This window comes from Aspergillus oryzae, chromosome 4 (assembly GCF_000184455.2).
Source record: "Aspergillus oryzae RIB40 DNA, chromosome 4".
Classification (NCBI taxonomy): Eukaryota; Fungi; Ascomycota; class Eurotiomycetes; order Eurotiales; family Aspergillaceae; genus Aspergillus; species Aspergillus oryzae.
In genome coordinates this window covers 4417400-4430993 of record NC_036438.1, presented here as the reverse complement: position 1 = coordinate 4430993, position 13594 = coordinate 4417400, and the positions used below count along the sequence as shown (strand labels likewise).

At 47.5% G+C, this 13594-nt stretch overlaps 4 protein-coding genes across 4 annotated transcripts; 2 read left to right on the top strand and 2 right to left on the bottom strand.

Annotated features, from left to right (window-relative positions):
- Positions 1–948: 948 nt before the first annotated feature.
- Positions 949–1347, top strand: AO090102000046 (uncharacterized protein; the record flags this gene model as incomplete). The annotated part of the gene is made up of 2 exons (XM_023237006.1): positions 949–1186; positions 1238–1347. The coding sequence occupies 2 exons, from the start codon at positions 949–951 to the stop codon at positions 1345–1347; spliced, it is 348 nt and encodes a 115-aa protein (XP_023091652.1).
- An 817-nt stretch (positions 1348–2164) lies between these two features.
- AO090102000047 (uncharacterized protein) lies at positions 2165–4621 on the top strand (the record flags this gene model as incomplete). The annotated part of the gene is made up of 1 exon (XM_023237004.1): positions 2165–4621. The coding sequence occupies one exon, from the start codon at positions 2165–2167 to the stop codon at positions 4619–4621; it is 2457 nt and encodes an 818-aa protein (XP_023091653.1).
- A 1356-nt stretch (positions 4622–5977) lies between these two features.
- AO090102000049 (MFS transporter) lies at positions 5978–9700 on the bottom strand (the record flags this gene model as incomplete). The annotated part of the gene is made up of 4 exons (XM_023237003.1): positions 5978–6121; positions 7231–7339; positions 8110–9399; positions 9453–9700. 4 exons carry the CDS (start codon positions 9698–9700, stop codon positions 5978–5980), a joined length of 1791 nt encoding a protein of 596 aa, XP_023091654.1.
- Positions 9701–10612: 912 nt separating this feature from the next.
- On the bottom strand, positions 10613–12916 carry AO090102000050 (ATP-binding protein; the record flags this gene model as incomplete). The annotated part of the gene is made up of 4 exons (XM_023237002.1): positions 10613–10959; positions 11027–11224; positions 11285–11379; positions 12852–12916. The coding sequence occupies 4 exons, from the start codon at positions 12914–12916 to the stop codon at positions 10613–10615; spliced, it is 705 nt and encodes a 234-aa protein (XP_023091655.1).
- Between the last annotated feature and the right edge of the window lie 678 nt (positions 12917–13594).

The following is a 13594-nucleotide window of genomic DNA, read 5'->3' as shown; positions in this document are numbered from 1 at the left end:
GTTTACTTTGACCTCTGCGAACCACATAACCAGGTCCGAGGGGCTTATTGGGCGGTGCATGGTTTGGTGGAGTGGCACCTGGTTGTGACTTGATGTAAGATGATTTGAAGGAGTCTCTTTGATGGACAGTTAGGGCCTTATGAGGAGAGTTCAGATGGGACAATGGAGTTCTAGTGCATGACTATGGGGTTGAGGGAGGTATAAAGCACTCTGTTTCTTGTCATGGTGCTGGGCTTGCCGTATTCTCCTTGAAAGAGCCAGGTAGGGCTACACGCAGTCAAAGCGAGGACCCTTTCTTTGAAATATGCATTTTCATAGAAGCAATGACAAATTCATAGAGATGAATCTCTGAGAATACCGAAATATCCTATTTCGTGATTTGTCATTTTTTGTTATAAATAAAGGGACAATCAGCTGGACACTGCACTTCTTGCCTACCACAATGAGAAAGCGTTGAAAGACATTATATAGGATGCTCATATAGCTTCGCACAGTCCAATCAAACCTGTGCTTTGTGCAATTTACCATTCCTCTAGGGAATATACAGAAGCTATAAGGTGTTCAAAGAAGAGCCGCACAATGGCTTACAGGAGGTCTGCATCTCATAAAGAAACAACATAGCTAGTTCCCGCAAGAGAGTAATGTAAGAAGCAGATAATATATGAGATAGAGAGCAACCTTTCCGGTCTACCACCGGGATATATCCTAAGTATTTGAGTTATATGCTGATGATACCAAAGTAATGTTGTATTTCTCAAGATCAACCCTTTCAGGAGGCAAATACTGTCAAGCATAAATATGTTGATTCTGTCTACCTCAATGCTACTACAATTCAGCCCAACGTACAAAGGTTCTCACAGATATACTGTGTGATATCAATTTCACCTTTATGCACTTTGCCTATTCTTATCCAAGAGATAGGAAGCCTGTCACAACTTGGTATTAAATATGGCATACAACCCCCAACGAGCACCTCCACGGGCCCCCAGACGTCGCAGACCCCCCCAACCTCCCAGATATCCTGGAAGCCATATAGTCACATTATTCACTGGCAATCAGGAGCTCTGGTTTGTTCAGGTCAAACTTGATCCGGGTGTGGTACCTTCGTTCGAAGAGTACGAAAATGCTGTGAAACAAGGCAAAGCCGAGTTGACCCTTCAAGATAATAGAAAAAAGGACAAGGAGGGTATATTCTCAGTCATATACGGTGCAAGAGACTATGGACAACATTTTATAGGGCAAATGCCACCACCCGATGGGATAGAAAAATTGCTAGACGGGATTGGGGAGGCGAGGCTTAAAAGCCAGCGGTTGCCACACATTCAACCGGCTCTTTGCCCACGATGATTGTTGAATGGGGTTATAAGATGCAGGGAAAGTCTAATATCCTGGTTATGAAATGCTCTCATGTCAATCTATCCGCGGCTGTGGGGTTTATGTGTTGGTTACTGGGGTTGTGTTAAAGAAAGGAGGATAACATTTGATGAATGAACTTCATATCTTATGGACTTTTCCTAGTAAGCAATACGTCTAAAACATTATTTGCTTTAAGGGAGGAAATAGAAGCTGGCTTCAGCATACGCTATATTAGATAGAATTCCAAGCAGCGATCGTCCTATTCTATTGGGGATTGCTGAAAATAAGATTTAGTACAATTTCGCACACGCTAGGCCCAATGTGACATTGTCAGAATGTACGCAACTGAAGAGGATTTGTGTCTTAAACTAGGACATGTTTTAGCTTGACAACATACAAGAGGCTATGGCGGTATTATTTCCATTGAGTGTGGCACTAGATGAGCTAGACAATATTCGAAAGACGTACTACGGCCGCAGATACTAAGGCCAAAAGGATAGAAAGGATGGACGATAATATAACATCGGCTTGGAAAAATGTTATATGACGCTAGGGGATTTGTCTCAAAGGTTTATGAAACCAGAGTCCGTCCACTTAACTAGATGCAGCTAATCTACAAACATCCCAGCCAATCACCAAGATACTGCACATAGCGCTGTGGGGATTATCAACACTACCAATCAATAGAGGGAATGCAAGCCATATGCGGGGTTCGTATTTCTGCACACTAAAAGATGCCCGCTTGCCTTGATTGCCAGACTCACAGCCGATTTTCGATTACTCGATTTAAACCACCCCGCTTTATTCCATGGAAAGTTGCAAGCTTACGAGCTCAGTCCTACTGAGGGTACTGAAAGGCGTCGCAGCGGCCACATTATTAGACGAAAGCAGCTATGAGAGGCTCGTTCAGTGCTTTGCCTGCGGTGACCGAGTAGCAGAAGGTGCAGACAGCCACACTGGCAATGATGTTGCCCATGGACGCCCTGTCGGTGATTGGCTTGCCATGGTTCCAGACATCTCATGTGAGGATAAGGAGAAGCAACTCCTGGTACAGCACCTGGCAGAGCTTGTACTCGCAATTGCCCTTCTTCGCGAGAGCGGCCGAAGGACACAAAATCCTAGCCTCGCAGCCGTCTCGGACGCGGACTTAGCTATTGTGTGGAGTATGATACGAGGCGCACTTCTCAGTGACTTATTTCCAGATTCTAAAATCCGGGCATCACGTAGCGCACAAGGGTTCTTGTCCGTTCCTCTCTGCAGCATAGTGCAGAATGGCAATATTGAGGAGCTTTTCCGGCTCCATGTTTGGCTACCCGATGGACAGCGAGGGACCCCAGACTTTGCAGTTCATTCTCATCAGCCATTTGGGCAGAGCTGGATCCTCGCTGGTGCCGGAGTGGACCATTCATTCGATGTTCACCCGACAACCGACGGTACAGCAGCCACCCATGCTGAATATAAGCTCGTCTGGCAGGATGCCAAAGGAACGGATAAGACCTATAAGACCCACCAAATATCATCTACCATCGAGAACACCGGGAACTTGGTACAAGTGACGGCCAAGGACTCGAAGCTGCACGTGCGCAACATGAGCTACGCCATTCCGGCGGCTGCATTCCATTACACAGAAGTTGCGCCCGATACTCTGCACGCCACCCTTTTCTTCTTTGATGCATCGCGCGGCTTTGTGAAAGATGCACCAGTCTTGGGTCCCAAGGATCTTGACTCCTCCACTCAACAGCGCGATCCAGGTGGCGTCACGCCAGCAGTGCTAGCGACCATGGTAGATGCGGTTCGATCGTGGGAGACTTTGATGGAGGAGGGCGACCAACATGCCCAGCGCGCTGAGTGGGAGCATGCACTGCGGTCCTTCAGTCATGCTCTCAGTCTCTGTGGGCCGGCAGGGAACTTACCAGCGTCAGGAAACTACAGACATATCGTGTTGGGGAAGCTAGGATATACGAACAGGCGATTTGGAAGATACGAAAAGGCAGAGGAGTATCTGCAAAGTGCGTTGGATGGGCTTGGTTCCACATCTTTCCATGTCGAGCTTCGTGGAGAGATGGGAGTAGTTTACCGCCATATGAATCGCCTCGATGATGCAAAGCGAGAATTCGAGATACAGTATAATATGGCAGTGGAGCTAAATCTAGAATATGCTATGTGCCGTTCTATCGGGAATTTGGCCATGGTGAACTATCAGCTTTCGAGAGATTTGTTGCCTCTAGCCATTGATCAGTTGAAAGAACGTGTCCGTCTAGCTCGGTCTATCAGGGCGTCCCCCGGATCAGGTGAGAAAGCCCAAGCCATCATCTGGGAGACTGTTGGGTTGTCTCGACTGTCGCTCTGCTACACTGCCTGTGGTTTCGCAAACGACGCGATTGCGACATCTCTGGAATCTATGAAGGTCGCCCTCAGTACGAAAGACCCTACAGTAGTTGCAATGTCACGGTTGTTCTATGGGCGCGCTTTGTATTTGAATGGACAACGTGAGGAAGCTCTACAGCAGTTCAACCCGACTGGGACGTGTACTCCGGCTATGGCGCTGTGCAAAGAGCCTTCAGATGAACATTTGGGATACTTAAGAGAGCTGGTGGAGGCTGGTGCCGACATGGATCTCATTGATGAGCAGGGCTATAGTGCATTAGATTACGCTGTGTTTTGCGGCGACATGCAAACTGAAGAAGTAGTTCTTGATGGACTTCGTCGACAGTTTGGAAAGCAGGCGAACGACAAGCTGTTGCAACGACAAAGAGAGGCTCGAGTGCGAAAGTGCTACCGGGAGCTGTTCCAGGAAAGTCTGCGGCCTGTTCTCTTAGAAAGCAGAAATGAGGTAAGCCAACTGCAGCACCTTCGACGCGTGTATGCCGCATCGCTTGTGGCAGACGAAGAGAAGATCAAGATATTTGACGGACTCAAATTTGTGTGGTACCGGGATTTTCTGCGCAATGGACGACTTCCACGATCGAACCACGGCCTGACGCAGAACTACCGCGATATAGAGCCAGAGTGTGCGCCAGAATATATCGTCTTTATATCATATCGCTGGATCAATGGTGATCCGGCCTGTCTGGCATCACCGGACGATACCAATCACACCCAGTATCACCGCATGATCACAGCGATCGAGGCATTCTTAGAGGCTCACGGTTCCCTAAACCCAGAGAGGTTAGGAATTTGGTTGGTATGTTCCGAAATCCATCCTCCTGAAGAGATGACTTATGCTTATCGTTATCTAGGATTGGGCCTGCATCGATCAGGATAATCCTCTGCCCGGGATTGCTGCCCTCCCTCTCAATCTTGCACAATGTGATGCAGTAATTAGTCTACTCGATAATAGTTACCATAGCCGTGCTTGGTGCTGTGTCGAAGTCATGATTATCCAGATACTGCGAAGGTCATATCAGCTGCATTCATGGTATCAGCATACCAAAATCGAGAACTCGGAACAATGGGCAATAGAGGAGGGACCTCTAGAATTCGAGTCATCGGTTGCAGGAAAGCAGTTGAGCTCTGAACAGGATAGACCCATGATCCTATTTCTCGAGAGACAGGCACGATTGCTGGGTCGGGACTAAAACATAGGTACACTCTTGCTCATACTTACGCTGGGAAACCAATTCTTGTACATTCATAACACCTATAGAGTTTTACCGCTGCTCTTAGATCGGTCTTACTTGGTAAAAACCAGAGATGACATTCATATCTTCACGTCCCAGTAACGTTTTCCAAACAGCAAGCATAGAATGATTGAGCTAATATAAGCGAAATGTTACACTTCGAAACATACCTTTAAGATAACAAGCGACCCCATGAGCCAAATGTGAATTATACCCTCTGCACCACACAAAAGCGTAGACCAGCCTGTCTCAAGTATAACGATAGCAATACTCATAGTCCATCGGATGCATCACTTCCCCAACTTTCCTCGTACTATCCAGCACGCCAAACTCCATAATTGTATCGAGAGTCACCAACGGAGCATCCGGGGGGTCATAAATGATCGTCGTGCCATTCAAGGCATTTCGACGATTCGGGGGATCCTGTTGCTGCCATATGCCCCAGATGCGATCAATCATAGCATGATGCAGCATGAATATGGGATCCTGTGGCGATATAAATAAGTTTTGCATATCACCTCCAATAGAGTGGTGACCACCTCCATGCGCACCCATATCATCAAACCCACTAGGTTCCATGACTCTAAGAAATTCGGTGATATTGTTGGCTTGCAGCAACCGGTCGCCCACGGTGTCGTTATTGAAAACAGCCATAATAAAAGGGTTTAGACTTCGCGTCAGGCAGTGTGGTTTATAATCGAAGGCATAGGAAGGGGGGCGGGAATAAGGTTGGGCTAAACTTGCGTTGATCGGCGCCAGGTGTACCTGGAAGTTGGCGAATGGGCCCGATTTCACACAGCCGTTTCCCGTGCCTCGGGGGAGACATTCGGTGTTTTGGGAATTGCATGAGAGGACCTCGTCTGCTTCAAATGCTCCATTCCCGGAGAGGGATGTCGGGTTGCCGTTGAGCGTGGGACTGTCAAACAAGGTGTATGCGTCTAGGACCCAGTTCCAATATCTGCGTAGTTTAGTGAAAGCTATAGTCCCGGCTGTCGTCTCGATCACTCACGGTAGCCTGCCTGTATATCCGCATTCATTACGTAGAGTTGTTTCCCAGATGAAGATAAAATGGCGATGCCAAGGGAGCAGAAGACCGTTTTGGTGAACCCGGGTTGTGTAGTTGATGTGAGTGCTGCGGGACTCAGCTATAGCAATTGATTGGGTTCTTCAATGTCTACTTACGCGACAAAATCATCTAATCGGTCTCGAACTCCGGGAAACTCCTCGTTCGGTAAATAGGATGGCCGTTCGCGCAGGCAATATATCGCATTGATATACTCTATCCGTTCACTTTCGTCTAGTTCTCGCCTGCCATGTATTGGAAATGGGAATATCCGGATGATAGTGATGGGACATACCATTCCTTCCTTGTAGTCACCTTGCGTGAGCTACATAGTCCTGCCGTTGTTGAGGTAAGACAGGCGATGACCAGAAGAATGAGCAGGTTGATGAACGACATAAACCTAGCTTGTTTTTAAGTACTATCAGCTAAGGATGATGTATTGAATATATTAAGTTAGGATGTATCCGCACTGGAGGTCAAGGACTGGCGGTTATATCTCGAACTAAGTTATATATATCTCCAAAGAATCTTTGTTTAATCTGTAATTGCGCATCAAGCAAATGTATTTTGAAAATTCGATCGCGCTCCGTTTGCCGGACATTATGTGGGATATATATATCTTTGTTTCGATTCTGGATTGCTTCTTTTAAACATTTTGGCCGGGGTATCTCGCTCAATGTGGCCCCTTCTGGACATGCATTGAGCCCTTGAACTTTAGAACCCCAGTAAGCTGACCGGTGGTGGCTCATACACAGGCCTACTGTCTGAGAATAAACCGCATTGGCAACCCAGCGAGTTGAAACAACACTACGTGGCAAGGTATAGCCTGGCTGCAGAATCCGAGTGGCTTAATTCTAGGCTATGACTGGACTCCCCTTTCCAGGGTTGAGACGTATCTGTAATCTTGGGCGTTGGGCTGCTAGGGCTGTGTGACGAGCAAAGAATATCATCCGAGCCAAAGTATGGGGTTAGCTCAATTGCATTGATGTAGAAGTATAAGACGGAGTGGTTGTTTCTGAACCTACTCTTACGTGGGAGTAAGGGAAAGCTAAATAGCCTGTTTCTGGAGTCTAATACATAGCATTCGCCTATTTTTGCCTGTCCAGTATATATACGAGGCGCCAAAGGCAGACACGACCCTTGCTTACAGTTTCACAAGGCTCATAGCGGAGGCTCAGCATATGACCTGACCTCTTGGGGGTTCTGAGTATGTTGTAGATGCTGACTTTGTGGATTTTCGCTGTTACTTACAATAGTTAATATTAAAGAAATCAAATGCGCTTCTGATATAGATTGCTTTCTGATAGGACTGTCTTAGAAACCAGAGTGGTGCCATGCGTACTTCAAGTTCGTTTATAAGTGGGATGTTTGCTACATTATCTCATAAATAGATTTATGCAAGGGGGGACTGGTGTTAAAACCATACAGTTATTGCAAGTGACTAGTTTGGGCTGCAGCGTGGGAAAAGGGAATACATCTTATTGGTTTGTAATAATAGTTCATTTTGTAAGCAGTGCTAGCTTACACGTGTATAACCAGTAGTATTTTCGTCTGGACTGGTTAACCCTGTTCCCATCCTGTTATAAATTATATACGAGGGATCTGGTGTTCTGTATATGTTACACCACTTACAAACCCCTCACAATGAACCTCGTGTTTGATGCTGACCCAGGTCGGTTGGAGGGTCCAAGATACGAGGGTCTGATTAATTAATTAAACACTGGGCTCCTCCCGGAGGAGCCTGATTTTCCCAGAGTCTCCGGAGTCCGGATGGGCTGAGTGTCTGGGGAGACATGGTAAGTTGACATTTGGCAGTCACTGTTGGACAGCTTAGAAATGTGTCAGATTCATTCCTCTTTGATCCAGCCAGACATCGCATGCATGCATTCCTCGTTTATACGAGTCAGGCTGTCTTGTAACCTGTCTGATAAACCCATATTATATGACAACGGCAACGTTGCAAAATTAAACGTATAATGTCCCAATTTATGTAACCGACTTTATAAGATCTACTTCCCAAGCAACTAGTGAGGATTATCCTCATTTTGTTCAAAATGCTCCCTTGCCCACGGACTCCTCAACCGAATAGCCCGCCCCATGTAGAAGAAGATAAAAGGAATAGGCACCAATAGAATAGCCAAAAAGCCCAGCAAGCTGGAAGCCCACTCATAGCCCAAGCGTTCATACATCTGCGTCGCGAACAAAGGAAACCCAGCGCCAACTAAATTCCTAACGAGGATCACGCCCGCCAGAGCCGAGGCGGAATAGGTCTGATAGCTGTCCACGACATAGTTAAGGATACTTAATATGACGATGTAGATACCAGCACCGAAGAAAGCTGAGGCAATGATGGGCACGATCCAGTGGACGGAGCGGTAGCTGGTCCAGCCAAACCAAAACAAACTGATCGGGATAAATATCGCACCAAGCCGGGCCATCCACATGCGTGCTTCTGGGACACCCTTGCCGTCGTGCTCCTTGACTCGACGCAGATAATATCGTTCTTGCAGGGGATAAAAGCAGAACGCGATGATCGGGCCGATAGCCATGCCGAGGAAGCTAAGGCCTTGCTGGCCGACGTTGAAGCCGTGGCCCTTTCCGGGGCCGAAAACCAGTGGGAAGGATTCATTGAAGAGATAGACCAGACCGTAGAGGAAGCCATTGTAAATCGCAGAAAACGTTGTAATAGGCTCGGTAAATAGGAAGCGGAATGGACGAGTGAGGGTAATCTTAAACAGCTCGTCCAGCCCCTTTCGCCCGCTCGCACTGGCATCGGTGACTGTCTCGGCGGATTTTAAGTTCTCTTTTCTCATCAACGCCCGTACCCTCTTGGCCTTGCGCTGCAGAATGATCGTGTGGCGCGTTTCGGGTATTGTGAGAACAAGTAGAACCCACCATCCGCCGGAAATGGCCATCATGATCCAGAAGATCCACCGCCAGCCGAGATCGAGGGCCATATACCCGCTGACGACGAGTGCCATGGGCGGTCCAAAGGTACTGCTCAGACCGTAGATAGCCATTGGGCCACCACTATGGTTCCTCTCCCATAGATCACTGATTGATCCGCCAGTGTTGGTCAGTGGCGCACCACCTGCAAAGCCGGCGATAAATCGGCAAACGATGATAGTACCAATATTCGGTGCGAGGGCGATCGGAAGTTGAAAGATAAATAGGAGAAACCACGACACGACATACACAGGCTGACGGCCGAAGTATTCGGATAGGGGGGCGAGTAGGACAGGACCGACAGCGTAACCAAGAACATATAGCGATAGGCATAACGTAGTAACCTCCTCGGATACCCCAAATTCCGACTGGATAGCGGTCGCACCAGACGATATGCTACCTGCGCACCACGTTCTAGTGCATTGTCAGTAATGGCCAAAGCTGGAGTATGGATGTTCCGAACTTACGTGATGACATTGAGCATACTCACGAAGATAGTGATGTACCATTTCCGCCATTTTGGCCAGCATCGTGGGTTTTCCCGATCGTTATGCGAAAAAGTGATACACAGTGGCAATGCCTCATCTGGGCTATTTCTTGCTCGTGCGAATGCTTCCTCTTCCGTCACCATCAGAGGCCGATTCTCACGGTACACATCCGAGTTCTTCTTTTCCAGTGATGCGCCATGACCAATATGGCCTTCATCTATACTCATGGTTCTGGAACGGACAAGAAAACGCGAAGAGGTTGCTTGCGGAGGAAAACTGGGGAAGGAACCGGTAGAAATCAAGTTTGGGCGCGTGTATTAGTAAAATGGGTCGTGACGTGAGTTTGCAGATTCATGCCTGCTAGGGCATATCCCCACCGGGCATCTCCAATAAGACGGCATGCTGTATCTGCCGACCGGCTTCGGAGCCCCCATAGTTCGGTCAAGGCCCCGGTGAAGAAGCTTTCTCCCAAGCTTTTCGGCGCGGTGCTTGGCTGCCGTGGTCTTTTCGGCCGACAGCACTCATGACGATCAGTGGCTCCTATTACATAATACCCAGTGGTTCTTCATGTCCGGAGAAGGTCGCTTCGACTTCCCCACGGAGATACTCAAGTGTCTCCAACTTGGAGATGCTTTGTTAATCAATTGCCGTGGTTGGATTCTGGTTGTGTGCCATTCCACCGAGGCAATACCTATCATACAGGAATTCCGACCTAACTAATCTATACCAATATCTTTGGTCATCATGGTTAATATTATTAACTAGCCTTTTTTTTTTCTACTAAGATCTATTAGAGCTTTCCCGTACAAGAATATATATTCGACCGTTTATTGAATGTTGAGTAATTATTTACTTAAGTTGACCAGGAATTCTTACCGCGGGAAAGCTGTAAAGACATGACTGCCAACTATTTATACCAAAAAAAAAAAAGTATATAAGTATTTCCGGCCTGGTACTGCAGGATGACTGGCGAGCCACTACCCATGATGACTGTCCTATGACTATATCAGCAATACAACGCGATGAATCCCTGCATTGAGGACTAAATAACGGTCATCAAATATCCACCTTGCCATTTTATGCATCAACTCCATGGTCAGTCATTTTAGTGCTGCTGTCTCACCCAGCTTTATCTAGCATCAAAGCAAAGATCCTTTCTTCACTTGGAGCACCATCTGAATATGCTCCATTGCCAAGGGTACCCTCTCCTGCTTGCATAGCAAGCGGGCCGTTTTAACGATATTCTTAATCTGCCTCCCATTGAGCTCAAGCTTTGCCAGAGCTTTGAGGTCTTTGTCCCGTATTTTGGTTTCCAGATGTCCTATCTGAATAAAGGTCTTCCAAACATGGAGCCTGCTCTGTATATCCAGGGCAGGATAATGGATGGTGAGATGGATTCGCGATTCAAAGGCAGGGTCGAAATCACTAATGCGGTTGCTCGTGAGAAACATAACGCCTCGGTAATATTCAATCTGTCTAAGGAAGACTGGGGGAGATCAGAGTTAGCTGGGCTATGCCACCGAAACCACTGAAGGGATATACGAGAAACTTACTCGAGACGAGTCGGTTGCGGCGGATGTCACTAGTCGAGCGAGCCTCGAGGAACATGTCGCACTCGTCAAGCAGTAGAATAGCATTCCATTTACTAGTCAGCTCAAGGACTTGTTCGAGAGCCTCTTCTACCTCCACTGCTGTCTCGCCAAGTTCGCTTGCACTCATTATGTACAATGGCTGACGCATCTCCTCGGCAACTGAAAGTGATTTAGTAAAATTCGATATATTATGACCTCAATCACTCTGGTGGTACGCACCGGATTCCGCTGTCAATGTTTTACCAACACCGGGTTCTCCGCTTAGCAACATAATAAAGCCCATACCTGTACTTGAACTCATTAGAACTTGGTTTCTGTTTCATAATAGCGACTTGGACTGTCCCCTACCTTTACCATAGATAATATCATCAAATTCGTCATCACGGGACAATTGCTCTTGGACAAACGCTCGGATGATCTCCTTGTAGCCGTGAGGTAGAACAAGTCGAGGAAAAGCATTCTCACTCCACCGTATTGGCTGCACATTCTCAACATGGAACTCCGCTGGTAAACAATCCTTGTATTAGCAAAGCAATGACCTTCATGATCTCATGACCTTACCCCATGTTTTGAATGCCAAACAGTAGCCTCGCACGATCGGAGAGCAGAGCAATCGTTGCTTCGGGCTTAGTACTTTCGCTGATTTTGATATTAAGCATGGCCCTTGAACATTGAGATATACAGTAGGCTTACCCCCATCTTCCCCGTCGTCTTTGCCATGCTTCTCATACTTTCCCAAGGAATTCCTGTATATTTGATATGCCTGGCTAGTTGCTCTGTATATCACATTTGGAACGTCAAAAAGTAGCTGGTCTTCAGCCGAGTTCACTTGCGATTCAGTCTCAGACTTGATCGACCCAAGACCAGGTGAAGGGGTACTGTAAATATTGAAGGTATGGGGATCGATGATAATCCGGCTATTTTCAACCTGGCCATTCGCCCACCGTTAGTATCCTACAGCCAGTTATAATATGCTTCATCACATACATGGCGTTTCCGAATTTGTCGCGACGACCTCGCAGTATAGAATCCCGAGTACGACATGTGATGAAATGCATTCAATTGCTCAAAACGCTCACCACGTGCATGCAGTCGATCAACGAGGCGTTCCACATCGGGGTGCAGATGGCTGGGAAAGACATCGAGATCGGTGAGTTTGATCGCCCCTTCGAATTTATCTATGTCGACACTGTTGGAGACGTAGCCAAAGCTTGACCCATTGCAATCGATATAGCGACAGTCCAGAGTGAAGAACTCTCCACCCATGTTGGCTCCATAACGGCTGTCGATCAGTTCCATGAAGCGGTCTTGCCCGTCGATGTTAGTATACACTTCCATGCCTGGGGCAAAGATAGTCCACAGGTAGTCAAAAGTAATCACCCTATTCATGGTCAGGTCATTCATGGTCTCAATATGCGGCATAACCTCCTCGCGCACAATAGGATACAAGAGATCTAGGTGATCTCTAACCTCCTCATCCTGCTCGTCCTCATAAAGCTTCTCGAAGCGATGCCATCGATAGTAGAAGGAATGAAATGGAGTCTTGAAGGTCAGTTGCTTTAGATGGGTGTTAATCCCGTCGAAGCCTTTGAATGTATTGTCGAGTACTTTCTTGATCAAAGGGCTTTGGATAGTGATGGAGTGTAAGGCGACTTGCTTTGTAATCGGATGGGGCTCGCGGCGTATGATAAGAGCGCACTCTTGGGCGTAGGAGCCGGCCTCTAGATTGACAACACTCTTGTCTGGAGGCGAATCATTCCACGGCGATCGATCGTCAGATCGGTACAGCTGTTGCACTTCTGTTCTCATGCCCAGGTTGAAGTCAGGGTTGTAGTCGGGCTCAAGACTCATACCGGACTGTCCACTGTCAGTCCTCCGCTGGCCGCATTCCATTCTGCACGGATTTCAGGGCGTACTAAGCTGCTATTGGATGAACCAACACTCCGGTGATATGCGAGTGAACTGGCATTTTCCGACATGTCACAATACTAGTACTCGCAGGTTGAACTTTGGTCATATTCTCAATGTAGATACCAGACTTACTCTCGCAGAAATAGCACTATGGCGACAGCATACGAGGAAAACCTGCCTTTATTTAACAGTTGGGCCGATCTCGATGTCTTTGGAAGGGCGTGTCGCTGGCACTTAGCGTTCGGGGCTCGCCAAAAATGCCAAGATTTCACCACTCGTAGGGAAACCCATTGGGCACTGAGTGACAGCCCCGTCGCTTACATGGTCGTGAAAAGGTACAGATTGTGAAACTAGTGTCTTTGTCTTGGTGGAGAAAGGTTACATTCTCGCCCTGGCACACGTGGGTGCCCCGATGGTCAGCATATTACGATCTAGCTGTTGGCCATCTAGCCCCATTATGGCGACCCCCGTGATTATCTACAGTCTCGCCATATTCACTCTCCAGAAACAATTGTTGGCACAGATAGAGTGGTCCGCGAGTCCAGGTTGGTAACTTTGATGTAAGAGCGTGCGTCCTGGAAAGCACGTTTCGAACTAGGCCAAAAGGTCCAGTTAAGC